This window comes from Artemia franciscana, chromosome 7 (genome assembly GCF_032884065.1).
Source record: "Artemia franciscana chromosome 7, ASM3288406v1, whole genome shotgun sequence".
Lineage (NCBI taxonomy): Eukaryota > Metazoa > Arthropoda > Branchiopoda > Anostraca > Artemiidae > Artemia > Artemia franciscana.
Genome location: NC_088869.1, coordinates 57,714,803 through 57,734,750, shown reverse-complemented (window position 1 = coordinate 57,734,750; position 19,948 = coordinate 57,714,803). Strand labels below are relative to the sequence as shown.

General features: G+C 35.4%; 2 protein-coding genes across 5 annotated transcripts in view; both read left to right on the top strand.

Annotated features, from left to right (window-relative positions):
• LOC136029525 (uncharacterized) overlaps positions 1 to 7,567 on the top strand; it is a 40,159-nt gene extending 32,592 nt beyond the window's left edge. For both annotated transcript variants that reach the window (XM_065707980.1, XM_065707981.1), the window contains exon 11: positions 7,399 to 7,567. In XM_065707980.1, the coding sequence (XP_065564052.1) occupies positions 7,399 to 7,462 (64 nt within the window). In that variant the 3' untranslated portion in view covers positions 7,463 to 7,567. The remainder of the gene's footprint in view (positions 1 to 7,398) is intronic.
• Positions 7,568 to 11,887: 4,320 nt separating this feature from the next.
• LOC136029524 (tetratricopeptide repeat protein 27-like) overlaps positions 11,888 to 19,948 on the top strand; it is a 63,279-nt gene continuing 55,218 nt past the window's right edge. Inside the window, exon 1 of one of the 3 annotated variants that reach the window (XM_065707977.1) lies at positions 11,888 to 11,968. In XM_065707977.1, coding sequence (XP_065564049.1) covers positions 11,946 to 11,968 — 23 coding nt within the window. In that variant the 5' untranslated portion in view covers positions 11,888 to 11,945. Of the gene's footprint in view, positions 11,969 to 15,000; positions 15,169 to 17,787; positions 18,313 to 19,948 lie in introns of those variants that run through there. The other 2 variants (XM_065707979.1, XM_065707978.1) reach the window with 2 other exon arrangements.

Genomic DNA, 19,948 nt, shown 5'->3' with positions numbered 1-19,948 from the left:
CTGGACTTGTCCCAGTTAAACATAGGAACGGAGCCAATTAATGATAAGGAAAGAAAGATGGGCAGAACATTTTGAGAATGCACTAACTCAGGATTAATTTGCCGGAAATGAGATGGAAAAGAATGAAGAAGTTTGTGGCACTTTGGAAATAGAGGAAGATCAATTTTGTGAGGAGGAATTAGACACAATACTAAAAGTATTAAAAAAATAATAAGGCCTCAGATACTGATAGTGTAGTAAATCGGTTTCTTAAATGGGGTGGTTGCGAAGTTAGAGAGGAATTATCGAAGATTACGAATATGATTTTTGAAAAAGGGGAAGTACCTAGCGATTTGAAAACTCAAATTAAACCCTTCTTAATAAATTTAATAAGAATGGGTATGGTAATCATAGAGGCATTAGCTTGGTATCTGTAGGAATCAAGTTAGTTAGGTTGGTAGGAAATAAGGTAGTATGATCACATTTTTTGGACTTGAGAGATATCTGTGGATAAAGTTTTAAGACAAGAACAATGTGAAAGTTCAGGGCTCAAGAATAAGCTTGAAAACTAACGTTATTAAAGATAAAATCCTCAGACTGGGAGTAAGTGAAGGTGAAGAGGTGATATTGGGAAACTATCGGATCAATCAAGTGGATATCTTTGCTTACTTAGGCAGTATTATTAGTGAAGAGAATGGATGTAGTGAAGGCGTTAAAAGTAGAATAGCCAGGGTCCAGGGTCTTGTGTCATAGTTGAAATATTTTAGGAAAAATGTGAAGATAGTTCTGTAAACCAAGATTAGAATATTGGACGCTACAGTAATGACAGTGGTCTAGTATGGTTCGGAAACGTGAGTGCTGCAAAAGACGGATGAGGTTTGTTTAATGTTTTCCAGAGGAATCGTCTACGGATTCTTTTGGGTACCCCTGTGATTGACCGTATATCAAACAGTGAGCTGTAACGAAAATGGGGTTCTATCCCGCTTTTTAGGGCTATAGTGAGAGAAAGACTAAAATGGGTAGGACATGTTCTGCAGATGCAGGATGACAGAATACCAAACATGGTCCTTTTCAGCCAACCATCTAGGGCCAAACGAAAAGCAGGTTGTCCTCGAACGAGGTGGAAGGAGGTCGTAAGGAAAGATTTAAAAAAATTGGAACTTCTTGGGAGGATGTTTTGACAAATGCTTTGAATAGATTGTGATGGAGGAGGAACGTGCATAGCTATGATGGCCTCAGGTGGCTTGGTGCTACAGTGGGGCTGCGGCTTGGTTATTAGTAGTAGAAGTAGCATTTCCAGGCTAGTAACTCCTATGGACCATAATGACAAATGCATGCCCGTCACCTATGGATCGTGTCTTTATTTTATCAGGAAGTTTTGTGGAACATAGCATTGAAATTCTTATATATGACCTTCGAGCTCTTTCAAAGCCTTTGGTTTGGTCAACTTGTTCGTTGAGCCATTTTGAAAAATGACTACAATGCATCCACTTCCTAGAAAAATGGGAAAATCCCATGCACGAAGGACAAAGCAAAATGTAGAGAGATACCATCTCATATGAAAATGAAATTCTCCCAATTATGTCGTCAAAAAGGTATTTTTGTTTAGTCTTTTAGTAATTGTCAGGATTACAGTGAATTCAAAGTCATCAAATACTGAACTTGTTTTGAGTCTCTGATCTATTTACTGTAAGTTTATGACTGTCGGTGTGGTAATAGCCAACCTCCCTCTCTCTATTAATCAGTTCTAGCTACAAATTTGAGACACATTTAGAGACAAATTTATTTTATTTACTAATTATTACAAAATAAACTGTATATACACACAGCCGCCCGGGGAAGGCTCGAAAAGCCTGATGATAGACGGCCGCAATCCTTTAATTATCGACCAGTAACACAAATCATTAGCAGAAAATTAAAAAAAGAAAAAAAAAGGACAAAAACGCTCTCTCAACTAAAAAAAAATACCAAAATTACCTACCCTCTCCCAATAAACGTTTCTTAAACTTTACTTTAAATGACCCAATCTGTTCGGCCTTTCGAATATCAGCTGGGATATAATTCCAAATAGCCTGAGCTAAATACCTAATTCCGAAGACTGCACGGGTGGTGTCTCGGTTCTCAAAAACAAAATTATCCGCCTCCCTAATCGCATTCCTGTGGAGCAAATGATTTATGCGAAAAAAAAATCTGCAAAAACTGTAAGACATAGATCATTCAAACATCGATGAACAAAAACAGCAGCTTGATAATCGCGAATATCTAATATTAAGCACTCGCAATTTCTTAAAACACGACGAGCTATCATTCAAATTTTCTATATAATTACAAAGAAGACATACTGTTTTATTTTAAACAATCTGCACTCTTTTAAAATTTACATAAAAACTGCTAGACCAAAGAACGCAACCATAAGAAATATAAGGCGCAACAATAGTGTAATAGAAGATCTGATAATGGTAAAAAGTGCTTTAATTGGTGCAAAATTCCCAGACCTCTCGCAATCTTAGCAACAAGATCACTATGGGGCCTCAAAGATGTATTAAATAAAAGAAAAACAAGTTTTTTTTTAACTGCAAGTAAGGAGCGACATTAAAACTTAAAACGAACAGAAATTACTCCATATATGAAAGGGGTTGTCCCTCCGCAACGCCTTGCTCTTTACGCTAAACTTGTTAAAAAAGTTAAAAGTGTTAAAAGTTAAAAGGCTTTTTTTTAACTTAATTTCTGAACGTTTTTGAATTAATACATGTACTGATTTTGGCTCAACGCACATGAATAGTTGAAACGAAACTTGCATATTATTTTTTTTTGCTAAATGGCTTTCTCATAGTTTTCATAGGATGATTTTGAAAAAAAAAAGATGGGGGAGGGGGCCTAGTTGCCCTCCAATTTTTGGCTAATTAAAAATGCAACTAGATTTTTATTTTTTGTACTAAGGTTTTAATTAGTAATAAACATACGTATCTTTCGAATTAACCTACGTAACTAACTTCTATATTTGTGTATTTTTTATTACGTATTTGAGGGGATTTGACTCCTTGTCAATGCATCGCTCTTAACACTAAAGCTTGAATTTTATCCCGAATCTTAAAGAATGACACCGGAATCACAAAGGCCGTAGAATAAATATTTGAAGTTTCTAAAAACACTTTAGCATAAAGAGCAAGGTATTGTGGAGAAGACGAACCCCCTTATAAACGTAATATTTTACGTTCGTTTTAAGTATTAATGCTATTCATTACTTCCAGGAGAAAAAAAAATAATTTAGGCTCTCATTTTTTTTTAAATAATGCTAGAAAATCTTGCGCCCCCTTCCTTGAATTTTTCTTCCCCCATGACAGATTCCTCCAAGGAAAGATCCTCCAACATATCCCCCTCCCCTCAAACAAAATAAAATCCCCCTGAAAACGTCTGTACACTTCCCAATAACCATTACTATATATAAACACTGGTCAAACTTGCAGCCCCTCCCCCAGGGATTGTGGGGGAGTAAATCATCCCCAAATACATAGTTATTATGGTTTTCGACTATGCTGAACAAAATGGCTATCTCAAAATTTTGATCCGTTGACTTGGGAAAAAACTGAGCGTGGGAGGGGGCCTAGATGCCCTCCAATTATTTTGGTCACTTAAAAACGGCACTAGAACTTTTCATTTCCGTTAGAATGAGCCCTCTTGCGACATTCTAGGACCACTTGGTCGATACGATGACCCCTGGGGAAAAGAAAAAAAACATAAAAAAACAAACAAACAAATAAACACGCACCCGTGATTTGTCTTCTGGCAAAAAATACAAAATTCCACATTTTTGTAGACAGGAGCTTGAAACTTCTACAGTAGGGTTCTATACATGCTTACATCAAAAAAGTCGGGTTTTATGAAAACTTCAAGCATGGAAAATTCGTTAGATTTTAACTATCATCGAAAGTTACAAGTTTGAGAAAATTTGTCTAATTTTTAAAAGAGTGAACACAACCCCAGCAGATAGTAAGTTCTCTATTTTTTTTTAATACCCTCACGGGTGTGTGCTTATTTGTTTGTTTCTTTTTTCTTTTTTCGTTTTTTGAAGGGGTCATCATATCGAGCTAGGGGTTCTGGAATGTTGGAAGAGGGATTATGTTGACAGAACACGATAGATCTAGAGTCCTAGATAGTTCTAAATGGCTAGGGCCAAAATAAAAGACAAATGTTATCAAATAATTCGAGTAAGATTCGCTCAAAATTAGGGATATTTTTTATTAGGGGGACAAGGCTCCCCCCTCCTTCTTCCTTGGATAGGCTCCCTTAAATACTTAAGATTTTAACAGCAAAGAATACACATGACAATCGTTACACGAGTAGGCTCGATTTGATCTAAATAACATCAGATTAATATTTCAAATTATTCAATAGTTTAGGTATTACAAGAGATTGTGCCCCAGCAAAGTGGCGTTTTCTACTATTTTATGGCATAAAACAACTGAAGAATGCCAAAATATAACCAAATGAAATTTAAAAACTGAATCTTAAAAAGTGGTCGATGGTGGAAACGGACAATTTGAATTGGAGAGAATTTTAACAGCCACCATCACATTCAAGAGAGCTTTGGGCCAAACAGCTTACTATAACAAACTGCGCTTTAAGAGCGATTCTTGTCAGCAGAAACCAAAACTATAAAATACAAAGTTTGAATATAAAAGACAAAGTTTCTCAAAACTTTCCAAGGGGGTATTGATGAAAATCTTCAAAAAGCGAGACACAATGTTGTTTGGTAATTGGAGAGGTTTCAACCTTCTGCCAGTGCCGTGAAAACTATTCTCTTCTATTACGAGGATGGATGGATGTATATTGTATATTGGACCGGTTAAGACATTCACTAGACACGCATCTACAAGAAGACCAGCATGGTTTTAGAACCGGCAGATCGTACTCTAATTTGGTTTTATTTATGAGAATGCTTGTCGAGGAGTTGAACAGCAAGTAGTATCTATTACTTATTGACTTCAAAAAGGCATTTGCCTTAGTTGACTGAGAATGCTTGTGGAGAGTCTTCAAGTATTATGGGGTGCCAGAAAACTGTTGACCGTAATTATATCCCTGTTTAAAGAGACTGTTTGCTGTGTTAAGACTGAGAATAATACAAGCGAATTTTCCAAGATCATGTCTGGCTACCGTCGGGGATCTGTACTTTACCCATTTCGTTTTGTAGTTATAATGGACTACATATTGAGACAAAACTGTGGATATGGCGTAAAAGTTAGCAGTAAGCAAATCTCTGATTTATATTTTGCAGATGACATAGTCTTACTAAAAGATTCTAAACTACTTGACACAATTATAGAAAATATCGGGCTAACTATTAATGTTGACAAATAAAAGAGTATGTCCATCACAAGCTCACCGCGAGTTCAACACTGTAGGAACAAGAATCTAGAAAGAGTAAGGAGTTCAATTACCTGGGTAGCTGGTACAATTGTGAGGGTAAAATAATGACCGAGATTAAAAGCAGGATTGGTCAGTCAACCGGAGCTTTCAATAGACTAAAGACCAATTGGAGAAGCAGAAAATATTATCTATGACTAAACTCTCTCTCTTTAGTAGCAATGTGCTCTCCATATTCCTCAACGCTAGTGTGTTTTGGAAAATGTAACAACGGCTTGAAAAGAGAATCCTTGCGTTCAAAAATTTGTGCCTGAAGAGAATTTCAAATAAAAGATGGCAATAGAGTCGCTAACTCTTACTTCTTCTAAGGAAGAAGAGATGGGCATATTTAGGGCATGCACTCCGTACGAAAGAAGGCCATCTTCCTCAGACGGTCAACAGCTGGAAACCAGACGGCTAAGAAAGATAACATCATTCAAAGAACACCTTGCGGTGAACTTTTGACCGATATCTGAGGACGGTTAAGACCTCATTAGCACCTGAATGGGAAGACATCATCCCTGCAGCATCGCTTCGAGACGAGTGACGAGGCTTTGTTGACACCTTATGCCCCACCAGTGGCTCCGGAGAAACTAAGATGTAAGGTAAGGTCTGAAACTTTCCATGAAAAGGTGCTTCAAATGAATTTGATGAACATTCAGATACTACAGATTTAATTTTTGTTTTGCCTCCACTTAGAAGAATATATATGCGAGAGGAATAAACCTACTAGTATGTCTAGATAAATGTAACGTGAAGTGTGCAGATGTTAAGGAGATGGAGACTTTCCTTTTATTGTAAAAATGACATGATTTTTTCAAAATGTTAGCTTGCTTCCAGGAACAAATGCAGTAACTGGTCCTTTTTCTCAAAGAATCGTAATACAGAAGTTAACCTTTAATATAGAAAGTGGGGATGAAGTTGTCCTAGCTTCTCTACTATTTAGGATAACCTCGGAAACAAGAGTGACATTAAGACTTAAAATATACAGAAGAGATCCTGCGTATAATGGTGCCACCCCTTCTCCCTAAACCCTTGCTCTTTATGTTAAAATACGACTTATTCCCCCAATACTTCAGGAATAAAGTGATTAAAGCAAGGACAATTGCAATGAGATAAAAAAATCTGGCAAGATGCCTAAGGAATGGTCAGGCTTTTTATTGCGTATTCGCTTTAAATAATTAAAATTTTCCATTCAAATGTTTTGGAAGGCAATGTAAGTAAAGCGCTTGCAATTACAAATGAGTTACATTTTTTTTACTCTCAATATTGTTTTCAGGAAAATACTAGTAACACGTTAGTGTAAGGAGGGGAGGGTTGAGGGTGGATGGAACAGCCCCCCTATTTACATAATAATTTTCATTCGATTTAAATTTGATGTTGCTCTTTGCTTGAGTTTAAGAAACAAAATAATATTTAGATAGGCTCCAAGTTAAATATACAATATTTACTTTGAGGTGAATACACAGTAGCCTTCTATTCGACTATGCAGGAAAAAAGAAAATGTAAGGACTTGGTTTAGGTGTGTGTGCATTTTTTGCAGAACATTCGATTTGTTACTGTTAATTTTTCGGCAATTCTGAATTATGTGTTGTGGGAACCCGGGCAAAAAATATCCGAAAGGCTGAAGGCCTCTCCCCCACCCTTTGGCTTCAGCTCACGCACATCTACTCGGGCGCGAGTCCCCAGTATTTTTATTGCCGGGGTAAGAGGCGTCCTTATCCGGATAGTCAAGGGGCATGGAATATATAATAATTTTTTCCACATTATTGGGAGGAGGCAAATGCCCCCTCCCTTGCCCCCCCCCTCAAAGGCACCCCTGCGTGAACTAATAATTAAAAATTCAGTTTCACTAGCTCTATATAAATTATTGGACTTCGCGGTTCCAGTAACCTTTCGTAAAGGATATGTAAGGTTAAGTCCATTCCACTTATGTATTCTAAATTTTTCATGTTCTTTTTTCTCTGTTTGGCTAGCTTTATATTTGTTGAGGAATATTCCACCATTTTTTTTCAGGATTAGAAAAATGGTTTCAACCGAAGATTTGAATGGTAAAACCACTGAAAATGGAGTCCATTAAGCTTGTGCTTAGCATTCAGCCAATTATCTCTACATTTCTGCCACCGGTCTTGTTATACTGTTGTTTCTTTTTATAGTAAATAAAATTAATCTGAATTTTTCTTTACACAGATTTATTTATGATTTAGTATCAGTGTTTCGCAGTGAGGGGTGTCATTTTTGTGGGTCCGAAAACCCTCCCCTGAACCAGAAACATTTCTGAAAGTATTTTTATTTGGTTTTTTAATGAGATGCATCACATAATGAAGGAATGTGCTTGATAAGGATTTTGACATCCTGATTGAACTGAAATTTTGCAGCTAAAATATGTTAGACTCTTCATAAGGCAACTAACGAGCAACCCCACTTCAGCACTTGTTTGTGAATTTTTTTTTTTTAACAAATTGAACTAAGGTGGGTCTTATCTGCAAAACAACCACGGCGGATGAAAGTGAAATATGACACGTTGGATAAAAAAATGACACTTTGGATAAAATACAACTACGTACTACCACTGTTGCACCGATAATGTATTCCGTACGGGATGTGATGTTTTCCGTTGTATTCAACGTTCACGGCAAATTTTTACAATTTATCAATCAGAGGGAAGAGTTAAAACATTGATTTTTGAAATTGGGAGAGGTGGAAGCTGAGAACAACAACTTTTGAATCATTATTATGAATTTACCAAATGTACATTGACGTAGTATTAGTAGACTATGATTGGGAATAAATTAGGGTTGATTTAGGTTTTTCAGTCCTTCCTCTTGCCATTTCAATTTTCGTGCACTCTGGTACGAGTTTTACGTTAAGATCAACGATGAACTCGGATCATTTATAAATCTTGCCGTGATTTTGGCGTGCCCATAGTCAACAGGTGTAATTACGATGTGGCTTGGTCATTAATTAAATCACAGAAACATCGAAGAATGTCGAAACTCTGTGAAGATTACTCCCTAACTCTTGGATGTGTTGGACCACAGAAGAAGAAAAGGACGTGCATGGGCCATCACTTAAATAATAAACATGGCTCATGAGTAGTACATTTTAACTAATCTTAAAAAGTTAACGATAAATGTTTCTCAATTAGTTTATTTCATGCAGCTCAACTCGTTTGTGGCTCCAATTGTAGCTTTTGCACACTGCAAATAACCTGCTGGCGTCACTAGCCGTCATCAAAAATTTAGAATCAGCTGGAAAGGTCTCATAGAAAGATGATGTGATTAAAGAGTTTTTTTTCTTAAAGTATTTTGAATTCGGAATCAACAGCCTTGGATGTAATTGTTTCAGACAAATCATTCTCTTATGTCAAAATGAGTCGCAAGCCCTCGAAGACGTAATTCTCGGGTATTCAAGTTGCTACTTAGGTTTCACTTAGATTATGTAGTTAAGAAATGACTAGCAGATGTATGTAAAGAGGAAATCCTCCTCCTCTTTAGGGAGTTTAAGTGAGTATTTTAATGGCCTTTCCTAAAAAAAGCCCTGTATGAGCTTATAAGTTTGCAATTGAACAAAGTATATAGTTGAATACTTTTCGATCACAGCATCACAGACACTTAGTATGACGATAAGTTTGTGCAGAAACTACAAAATATGATAGAAAGAGCAGCAATTGCAGCTAGTGATCCAGGACTTGCGATAACTATCTCCAAGGCAAAGTAACTCCCAAACAAAGAGAACGCTTCTACTTGCCTCAGTGGAGAGCCTATTGACCATGTAGAAGAGTTCAGATATCCAGGGTCACTGGTAGACAGTAAATGTGGAGTTTCTGATGAGAACGAAGAGAGGATTAGTAAAGCTTGGCCCGTCTTAAGCTAGCTCCTGCAAATCATGACGAAATAAAATTCGTGTCGAAACTCGGGATCTCCATAGCATGCATGCGTTCAATTTTGTTATATGAATGCGAGACGTGGCCCCTTAAAACGGAGGAAGAGTGTCAAGTTGACACTCATGATCTGAAATGACCATGGGTTGTTTGAATGAGGTAGATATAATTCAACCAAATAAACTACAAAAAAAACTCAATAACACAATCCCCACTAAGATTCCAGGGCCCGTAAAAGAGGGGGATCACGAAACAAAATTCTCAAATATTAAAATTTTAATCATTTGAGTATCTAAAGTGCAAAAACATCTACTCACAAAAATAAAGAGAAAAAGAAGAAGAATAGACAGAAAGAAAGAGAGTTCATCCAAATACGACAAAACCCACAATTGAAATCAGGCGATACGGGACTTCACGGATTTGGTGAAAAAGAAGAAAAAAATAAATAAAGAAAAAAGATCAGCATTTAACGAATTACTCCTCTTGAACGAAAAAAGACGTCTTAAGTGGCTAGAGGCACTGACATGCCTGGTTCCCTTTAGCAGCGCGTCCCCTCTACACGTATAATTCTTCATGGAAGAAAAACAGATGGGTAAGTCGAAATCCTGGATTAACGTAGTGAGAAAAAATATTGAACCGCTTAATGGTTTTCGGTATCTTAGTCACATGTGGGAAATACCGTGGTTAGAATTTATTTGACCATATAAGAAACATAGAACTCAACATTAGCATCTGATCTAAGAGCTTTTTAAGGTCAAGTTGGGCTAAACGGCCTCTGTCTCGTCTTAAGTAATTGAGTAAGTAAGCTTGCAATATTAAAGTCAAGCTAGGCCCCGAAACTCAGTTCTAGGGAAATGTCTCGTGGACTGCTTCGAAGAATCTCGTGAATTATTCATTTAAGAGAGATTCATTCATTTAAGAGGTTGTGGGGGAACTTTCCATGAAGGACTTTGTCTTGTGGGAAGAGAATTTCCATGAAGGGAGCGCAGGATTTTTCTGGCATTTAAATAAACAATGAAAAAATAAATATGGAAAAAAATTTTCAACTGAAAGTAAGGAGCAGCAATAAAACTTAAAACGAACAGAAATTATTACACATATGAGGGGTTAACCTCCTCCTAATACCTCGCTCTTTACGCTAAAGTATTTTTAGTAATTTCAACTATTTATTCTATGGCCTTTGTGATTCAGGGGTCATTCTTAAGGAATTGGAACAAAATTTAAGCTTTAGTGTAAAGAGCGAGGTATTAACGAGGGAGCGAACCCCCTTATATACGTAATAAAACATACGATCACAGAAGTTCGTTACGTAAGTTAATTTGCAAGTTACGTATATTTTTACTAATGAAAACGTTCGTAAAAAATGAAAAGTTCTAGTTGCCTTGTTAAGTAGCCAAAGAATTGGAGGGTAACTAGGCCTCCTCCCCTGCTTTTGTTTTTCTCAAAATCGTCCGATCAAAACTATGAGAAAGCCATTCAGCCAAAAAAAACAAACAAATTAATATGCAAATTTCGTTTTAATTATTCACGTGCGGAGAGCCAAAATCAAAACACGCATTAATTCAAAAACGCTGAGAAATTAAATAAAAACAAACAATTTTTGTAATTGAAAGTAAGGAGCGACACTAAAACTTAAACGAACAGAAATTACTCCGTATATGAAAGAGGCTGTTCCCTCTTCAACGCCCCGCTCTTTACGCTAAATTTTTTTACTGTTTTAAAAAGTAGAGTTGAAAGAAAGAGTCAAACTTTAACGTAAAGAGCGAGGTGTTAAGGAGAAAACAGCGCCTTTCATATACGCAGTAATTTCTGTTCGTTTTAAGTTTTAATGTCGCTCCTTACTTTCAGTTAAAAAAAATTGTTTTTTTTTTTTTAAACTCCGAATAGGTTTTAAAGTTATTTAATATCCAAACAATGGATTTTATTTTTAAGCCTTTTATTCAGAGAGCATTTTGGCAATAGGGTTTCAACAATAAGTCAAATTTGTGTTTTTCTTTCTTTCTCTTTTTTGTTTACATTTCCTGGATTTTTATAAACTGATCACATGCTGAAGATTCAGAAACTACCCTGCTCAAATTTCTGTATGTGTAGTTTTGAATGTTTTAGCTGATTTTTGAAAATACACTCACATTTACTCGATTTTATAAATATCAAGGCTGAAGTAGTTACAAGTAACAAAAGCGAAAAAATAATGATTTATGAGGTCATAGAAGCTGATCTGGTATTAATCCTTATTTTCAGAGAATACCCTTATAGAAAGTCAAGTCAGTAGTTAATAAAGTGCTTCAATACTAAATGAGAATTCTGGTGTTTGAGTTTTTTTTTTTTACTTAGCTTGAATTGGGATTTTTACAGGCTAAACATATTTTCATGGAGCACTTCTGTTGCTGAAGTGATGAATGCCGGGCGATACAGATCATCTTCTAGTTCCAGCTAAAAGTAGAACATCATTAATAATTTTTTGCTTAATACATTTGATTAAAAAATTCAAAGTATCCTTTTTTCAAAAAGTGATCTTTTGAGACCCAAGTGTATGCTAGTCTCACCGTAAGTGCAAAAGTGTCAAATGAGCACTAAAACTGTCTCTTTGGAAGCTCTTTAGCTTGCCTATGGCCAACACAAGGGTGATTCATTGCGCGGTAACTTTAATTTTCAAAATATCATAACGTGACTGAGTCAGATGGATTCTTTTAAAGATCTTAAGTAAACTGTTTACTTTTAGATTAGGATTTTAATCTTGTGGGTTAAATTGAATAATTATCTGTATTCTTTATGGTGAAATTTTTTCACGATCCTGTTTAAACAAACTAAGATAAATCAGTAAAATTTTCAAACTTTTCACTCATTTGCTAGCAGAAAAGTAAATACACCACTCAGTGCTATTTCCAACTCAGTTTACAATTTAGGCCCCTATCTCTGTATTTAGGCTGTAATCTGAAACAATTATTATTATTTAAAATAATTTTGAAAGGTATATAGCAATAGAAAGGAACATGATAATCTGATCTGTAGAAAAATTATAGACTTTGTAAAGTAAGAATTTTATTGTTTTCTTTTAGTTTTTAAGTATTCTCTGGGCTATATATAGGAACATCAAGGGGGGGGGGTAGCATTAATTCATAATCAATAGATTATTATATTCAGAAAGAGCATAGAATCAAGTAGTAGGCCTATATCCCTTGTCCCCATGTAAGCTATGAAATCTATTGCCATAATTGCTTGGTTTGCTGTTACTGATGTTAGAAGCAAAGATCACCATCTAGTAATGTCTAGGATTAGTCATAAGCAATGACATAATTTTGTCAAAATCCAGGGGGTGCAGAAGCTTGACCTAATTTTCCAAAATCAAGTGAAAATGACAGTAAAAACTAAAAATAAGCCACTTTTACCATAAAGGTAGCCTACTGTTTGGTACTATATAAGTACTAAGAAGGTATGATCTCTTTCTGTTGATGCTTGAATTATGCAGGTTTATTTTATTTTTGATATGATTTTTGATAAAACTAAATTTCAGCTGGTGAGACAAACTGGGGTCTTGGAGGAGTAGTTTCGCCTTCCCCCATAGGAAATTAAGCCCCTGGTCATAAGCTGAAATTTAGGAATGTTAACTACCTTCTTGGAAGTTGTTACAGGGGTAGGATCCAGGATGAGAATTTGAGAAAAGCTTTCCTAGAAAAGATGGATACTAAACTAGAAAGTCTTACATTAGACAGTGTTGAAGATAGATAGAATAATTAAAAGAAAACTATTTTTAAAGTTGCTGATTGTATCTTAGAGAGTTGGGTTAAAAAACTCAGCTAGGAATTTTAATGTATATGCTTTATGTTTAGTAGAGAAGAAGAGAGGCTGGTACAAGAAGTATTTCAGTGATAGATCATTTGAAAATAAAAGGAAAGTGGAGAAAGATTTAAAATATGAATTAAGGAGATGTGAAATGAAATCTATGGGATAACATTGCCAAAAATCTAGAAGGTGTAGCCATACAGCATAATGGTAAATTATATTACTGGCACATTAAAAAATTGAGAGAGAATAGTCAATCTAGACTTGTCTCAGTGAATGACAAGAATGAGGCCACAGTTAGTGATAAGGAAAGAGTTCTGTAAAAGATGGGCAGAACATTTTCAGAATGTCCTAGACCAGGATATAGTTATAGGAAAAGATATAGAAAAGTATGAAAAAGTTTGTTACACTGCATAACTGAAGGAGCATTTATTTTATGAAAAGGAATTAGTGACAGTACCAAATTAAAAAGAATAAGGCCCCAGGTGCTGATATTGTTGCAATCATTTGCTGATTGTGAATTTTAATATAAATGACTAAATACAAAGCTTAGAAAAATTTTCTTCAACTCTTCTATAAGAAAGGGGATATGAGTTAGTTTGATAATTACATAGGCATTAACTATAGATTATAGTTAATCAGACACATATAGTCCTCAGTCTGATGAATTAGATTATGAGCAAGCATTTGATTCATCTGATAGAATAGCTTTAGTAAAGGTTCTATCCTTGTATTGTACAGCAGATAAATACATTAAAATGATTAGTGATATTTACAAGTAAAACATCAGTGCAGTTAAGGTAGGGAATAAGGATTTGATTTATTTGAATAAATCAAATAAGGAAGTAAAACTCTCGTAAACTTAGATTATGCTGATGATTTTAACATCCTAGATGAAAATGTTAGCAAAATGTATGAGTTTGGAGGTTTTGACAATTCAAGGTGTAAGAATAGGTTTGAAAATTAATGTTGAGAAGACATAGTTATTAAGACTGGGAATAAGCAAAGATGAAGAGGTGATGTGTAAATAGCACTGAAGACCACACTGCCTTTCCACCAGAAACATCAACAACAAGAAGAACAATAGGGAATTCTTTTTGCAAGACGGTGGAATTCTGTATTTGAATGGATTGAACAGTGGAATTTCTATATTTGAATTTAAAGAAACGCCTACAACAGCATAAAGATGATATCACCAAAGCTTTAAGTTCTAATAGCCCTAATGCTTCTTTTGATTCTGCTTTAAGCAGCCATGTTTTTGATAACCCCAGCTACAAAGAAGAATCCACCCTTATTAGCAATGAGCTAGGCATAAAACAGGTTGTTTGAGAAACAATGGAATTCAGAATCAAGATAAATAATAATATTTCCTTAAAGAGGGATTTGGGGGACTACTTACTAAAAGCTCTATGCACAAATTTAATTACAAACAGTTTTACACAATATATTAAAAAACCAGTAGACACTAACACAAAACCAGTTACAAAAAGGCCTTTGAGGTTAGCTGCCAAAAAAGCAAGATTAACAGTGAAAGCATGTTGTTAATTATTTTGCTTTCACTTCAATGAATTGCCATTTCACCTCACTTTATTTATCAGTCCTGGTTGAACTTAGCTAAAGTAACGATGCTGGGACTGTTTTAAAATTTTTAGTTTTAATAGTTGTATGTTCTTGTAAGTCTCTTTTCTCTTATATATTTATGTTTTGATGCGGATGGCTCTTGGATACAGGGTCGAAATATACATTCAAATATAGAATTCCACTGTCTTGTGAAAAAAATTCCCTATTGTTCTTCTTGTTGTTGATGTTTATTAAGAGGTGATATTGGGTAACAAGAATATAGATCAAATGGTCACCTTCACTTACCTAGATAGTAATGTTAATAAAGATTGTGAGTGCAGTCAAGGTGTTAACAGTAGAATAGCCAAGGGTGTTTTTTTGTGGTTGAAAATGTTTCAGAAGAATAGGAAGATAAGTCTGCAAACACAGATTAGAAGTGGTCAACTATGGTTATGAAGTTCAGGGACTCCAAAAGACAAAGGAGGATTTGCTAGACGTTTTCTGGAGAAATTGCCTGTGGACTGTTTTGAGCACCTATCTGGCTGACCCTATCTCAGATAGTAAGCTGTATAAAAAAAGTTTCAATCCTGCTTTCTTGGTCTGTAATGAGAGAAAGGTTGAGATGGCTGGGACACATTCTAGGGATGAAGAATGACAGATTTCTAAAAATCATCCTCGTTGGCCTGCCATCTAGGACAAAACAAAAAGCACGTTTTCCCTGAATAAATTGGGAGGATCTCATAATGAAAGATTTAAGGGACATTGGAACTTCTTGGGAGGGGGTAAAGAGGGAGGCTTTGAATAGGTTGGGACAAAGGAGGAGAATGCTTAGCTGTGTTGCCCTCAGGTGGCTTGGTGCTGCCATGAGTTGTTACTTGTTTTAGTAATAGTAATTGCTACAATTGAAATTTAATCCCAGCCCCATAATCTTTGCTGCATAGCCCTAGGCTGTATGCAAACCTTTGCTTATTTTGTTGGTTCATATGATTTCTGTACCTTTTTTGGTAATAGTATTGAACATAAACTCTTCCAAAGGAAAGCTCCAGTTAAATGGCTTCTTGCTACTTTACTACATAATAAAAGATTTAAGGGATATTGGAACTTCTTGGGAGGGAGGCTTTGAATTTGTTGGGATGGAAGAGGAGCATGTGTAGCTGTGTTGGCTTCAAATGGCTTGGTGCTGCCATGAGTTGTTACTTGTATCAGTAATAGTAATCGCCATAATTGAAATTTAATCCCAGCCCCTTAATCTTTGTTGCATAGCCCTTGGCTATATGCAAACCTTTGCTTATTTTGTTGGTTCATATGATATCTGTACCTTTTTAGGTAATAGTATTGGACATAAACTCTTCAAAGGAAACACTATAATAACAAAAGCACAGTATCATAATATGGTAAAGCTCTAGTTAAATGGCTTCTTGCTACATTGGAAAGCAGTTGAGTTTAGTGAATGAAAATTTCAAAAAGGAATCTAGGCATGAAATATACCCTGGGAAGGTATCAGCAAGCTACTATCAGTGCCCTTCCCAATAATCCCCAATTCTGCTTCTCCTATGCTTAGTAGCAAGGTCAGAGCTTTTTTCAATGAATTACATGCATTGTGAGAAGCTGGAGAAGAAAAATATTCTTTCTAAATCCTGCAAGCCAACTAAGTCATTGTCAAGTGCAGCTCCTGTTTGATTCAGCAGTTCAAAAACTGCAGCAATATTTGTAATTCTTCGATTTGAAAGGCTAAATGCCTTTATTATTTTCAGGAATTTTCAAATTGTGGAAAGGATACTTGAAAAGTGGGCAACTGATTAACTTTGTCCTCAATCCTTTGCTTTTGCCTTCTTGTATCCTTCCAAATTCGGGAGTTGGAGTTGCTTGGGGCGAACTTGATGTTCAAGATTCGTTTACCTCTTATTTCGCAAATATTGGAAGAACGATTGCATTCATATGCATGCTATGTTGGCAGGGACTTCAACATTGACTTGATGCAAATTCAGCATAATCAATTATCTACTACATTTTGTAACTTGATGATGGTCTATGGTTTGTATGCAGCTATTAACATACCTACTAGTATTACAAGGAATTCGGCGACTTTGCTTAATAACTGGTTTACTAACCACCAGGTGATAGACCCTAAAGTGCTAGTTAATGATGTGTCAGATCATTATGGAGTCATTCTGTCCCTTGAATTAGCTGGAAGCCTTCAACTTGGGAAGCAAAAATCATGGAAAAAGATAACTGTGGTACTGAAAGACTTTACACTTGGAAAATATAAAAAATGTTTTGGAGGGAAAGAAGTTAACAATAAATAATCAGAACATTGACATTAATGAAGTGTTTGGAAAATGGTATGATTTTATTTTAAATTGTTTCAATACAGCATGTATTCAGGAGAAAAAAATGGTAGATATGTTAATCCTGTCATACCATGGATTAGTAGCTCTCTCCTTAAATGTATAGCGAAACGTCACATGCTTTATAAGAAGGCTGTAAAGGGAACTTATATTGAAGAAAGATGTTACTCTATGTGTAATAATCTTTTAAATAAAATTTTGAGAAGAGCTAAAAAACACTATGATAAAGAGATGTTTAAGAGAGCTGAAAGAAATCATGCAAAAACATGGAGGGCGATTAAGGAGGTGACAAATAAGAAAAATAAAAGGTTCCCAGATTCAACTAGCCCAACTCGTTATGTGATCATTTTACCAATATTGCCAAAAAAGTGACTGAGAATAATTGTAGCATTAGGATGGGAAATGAATTTGAAAGAAATCTACCTGAAGAGGCCAATGTCTCATTATATCTCAAACCAGTGACCATGACAGAGTTAAAGGAAGCGCTTCCATGATTTAGTAATTCTGCTGCTGGTATTGATCTTGTTACATTGAATACTGTCAAATTTGCATTTAGTTAGATTCAGTCTGATTTTATGTTTTTGATTAATCTGTGCTTTCAGAAAGGTGTGTTTCTGGAATGTCTGGAATGTGCAAAGATTACTCCTTTATTTAAAAGTGGTTATTGGACCTTCCCTGGTAATTACAGACCAATTTCATTACCTTTGGTGTTTTTTAGGATTATTGAAAAAAATTTCTGTAGGAGACTGTCAAGTTTAGGCCCGAAAATTTCCCCATGAAAACCAATTCGGATTTCGCAAAAATAAGTCAACAGAGCAGGCGCTTTTGTTTCTTACAACAACAATAAATGATTAACTAGTTATTTATATGAAAGTTGCTTCTCTGTTCTTGGATATTGTTAAAGTATTTGACTGTTAAGAACAGAATACTTATTTGGAAGTTGATCAATAGTGGTGTTTGCAGCAAGTCTTTGGGATTCATTCAGTTTTTCTCACTGGTAGAATGCAGTGTGTGTCCATTAATGGGGAAACATCATGGTTAAGGGAAGTGAAACATGGAGTGCCATAAGGATCTTTGATCATAATGCTGTTGATGGTCTAGATGTTGCACTGCCATGTGTAGCGATTGAAAATGAAATTTAAGTTGGGAAAATTCTAGCTGTGTTTGCAGATGACATGCAATTTAAAGTTGCAGCAAAGACTGAGAATAAACTAATATTGGCACTGAGAGAAGGCCTAAGTCAAATTCATATTTGGTTAGAGGCTAACAGACTTCTAATTCATCTTGGCAAGTCAACAGTTGTTGTCTATGATTGTTCCAAAAGTTACTATCAGTGGATTCAGGGTTTATCTTTAGGTGAGATTATTGTTCCCGGGAATGCTGAGGTTAAGTACTTAGGAGTGTATATAGATGAAACCTTGTCTTTTAGAAAACATACTGAGGTTATTAATGTCAATATTTTCCATAATGTTGGAATGTTGCAGAAGTTGCAAAATATATTTCCATTTGAGATTATTTGTATGCTTTATTTTTCTCTTGTACATCCGTATTGTTTTTATTGTTGTGCTGTTTGGTCAAACACGTTTTTTCTCCACCTTCGTGCTCTTTGTGTGCTGCAGAATTCAGCTATACAGATTTTAAGTCGTATCCACAGCCATCTTTCAGTCAGAGAAATCAATGAGAAAGTTAGAGTTGTACCAGTATTTGACTATTCTTTTACAATAATGCTAAACTAAAGTATCAGATTATGAACAGCAATCTAGGACCTTACTTAAATTTTATGTTTCAGCTAGGAAACCAGGTCCATAATTATTTAACTAGACAAGCTCAGAATGTTCAATCACCTTTTACTCCATCTATGTGATCCACTTTTTCTTTCAGGCATGTTGTTTCTAAATGTTGGTTAGATGTGCCTGAAGATGTTAAACATTTTAAGGAATTATCTGAGTTTGTTTCTAGTTAAAGGACTTTGTTTTAGTATGTATGGGTAAAAGGATTACTCTCCAGTTATATTTTGTAGATGGCCAAAGCGAAAATGAGTATTTTTCTGCGTGCATTTAATTGGTTAATTATTACTTATTTTTGTTAGTAAAGCTACACATATTTAAAAGTAAAATCATAATGAGAATTAGCCCCAAAACAGGCAGGCCTCGTCGAGGTCTCTAAGGACAGAGTTGTGAATTAAAATCTGTTGTATCTGTTATATATTTTTTTCTCTTTTGTTTTCTTTTTTTGTGTTTTTGTTGTTTTAATAAATCTCTCTCTCTCTCTCTCTCTCTCTCTCTCTCTCTCTCTCTCTCTCTCTCTCTCTCTCTCTCTCTCTCTCTCTCTCTCACACACAAAGGTTTGTTTCTTTTTGTGATTCTTAGTTTGGTTTCTGAGCAAAGCACTCAACTGAGCATGCTTGTGCTAATCTTTTGCTTTTTATTCTGGTTTGACTCCTGCTCCTATGTTTTTGTATGTCCAAATAGCTTCTGAATCCTTGACTCAGCAATCTTTAAATTATCTTATTATGGGAGAAGAGGGAAAAATAGTGCTTGGCTTCATTCTTATTTGTCTGGAAGGGTATTTTGCATGGATCCTGTTTTTTTGGTTTAAGGTCCCACAAGGCTCAGTTCTAGGGCTGGTTCTAAATTCAAATTCAAATTCATTTTATTTAAAAAAAATTCGACGGACAGAGCCGATTATTAGTTTTTATTGTCATACACACACAAAAATTCGTCGACAAGTCAAAATTAACATTCACAAAATTAATAATATATACAATTAACAATAATAATTGTCACATACACACGAAAATAAGTCAACAATATACACAAAATTATAATAATACAATTAACAACAATAATCCGGATTAAAAAGTCGATCCAGCATTAAACAACTTAACAAACGAGGGCACAAAACTAAGCTCATAACGAGCATGTGACACAGTCACAGGTTGAAGTTTTGGTACAGGCTCTGCAACGGCCCTGAGTGGCCTTACCCGTGCCGG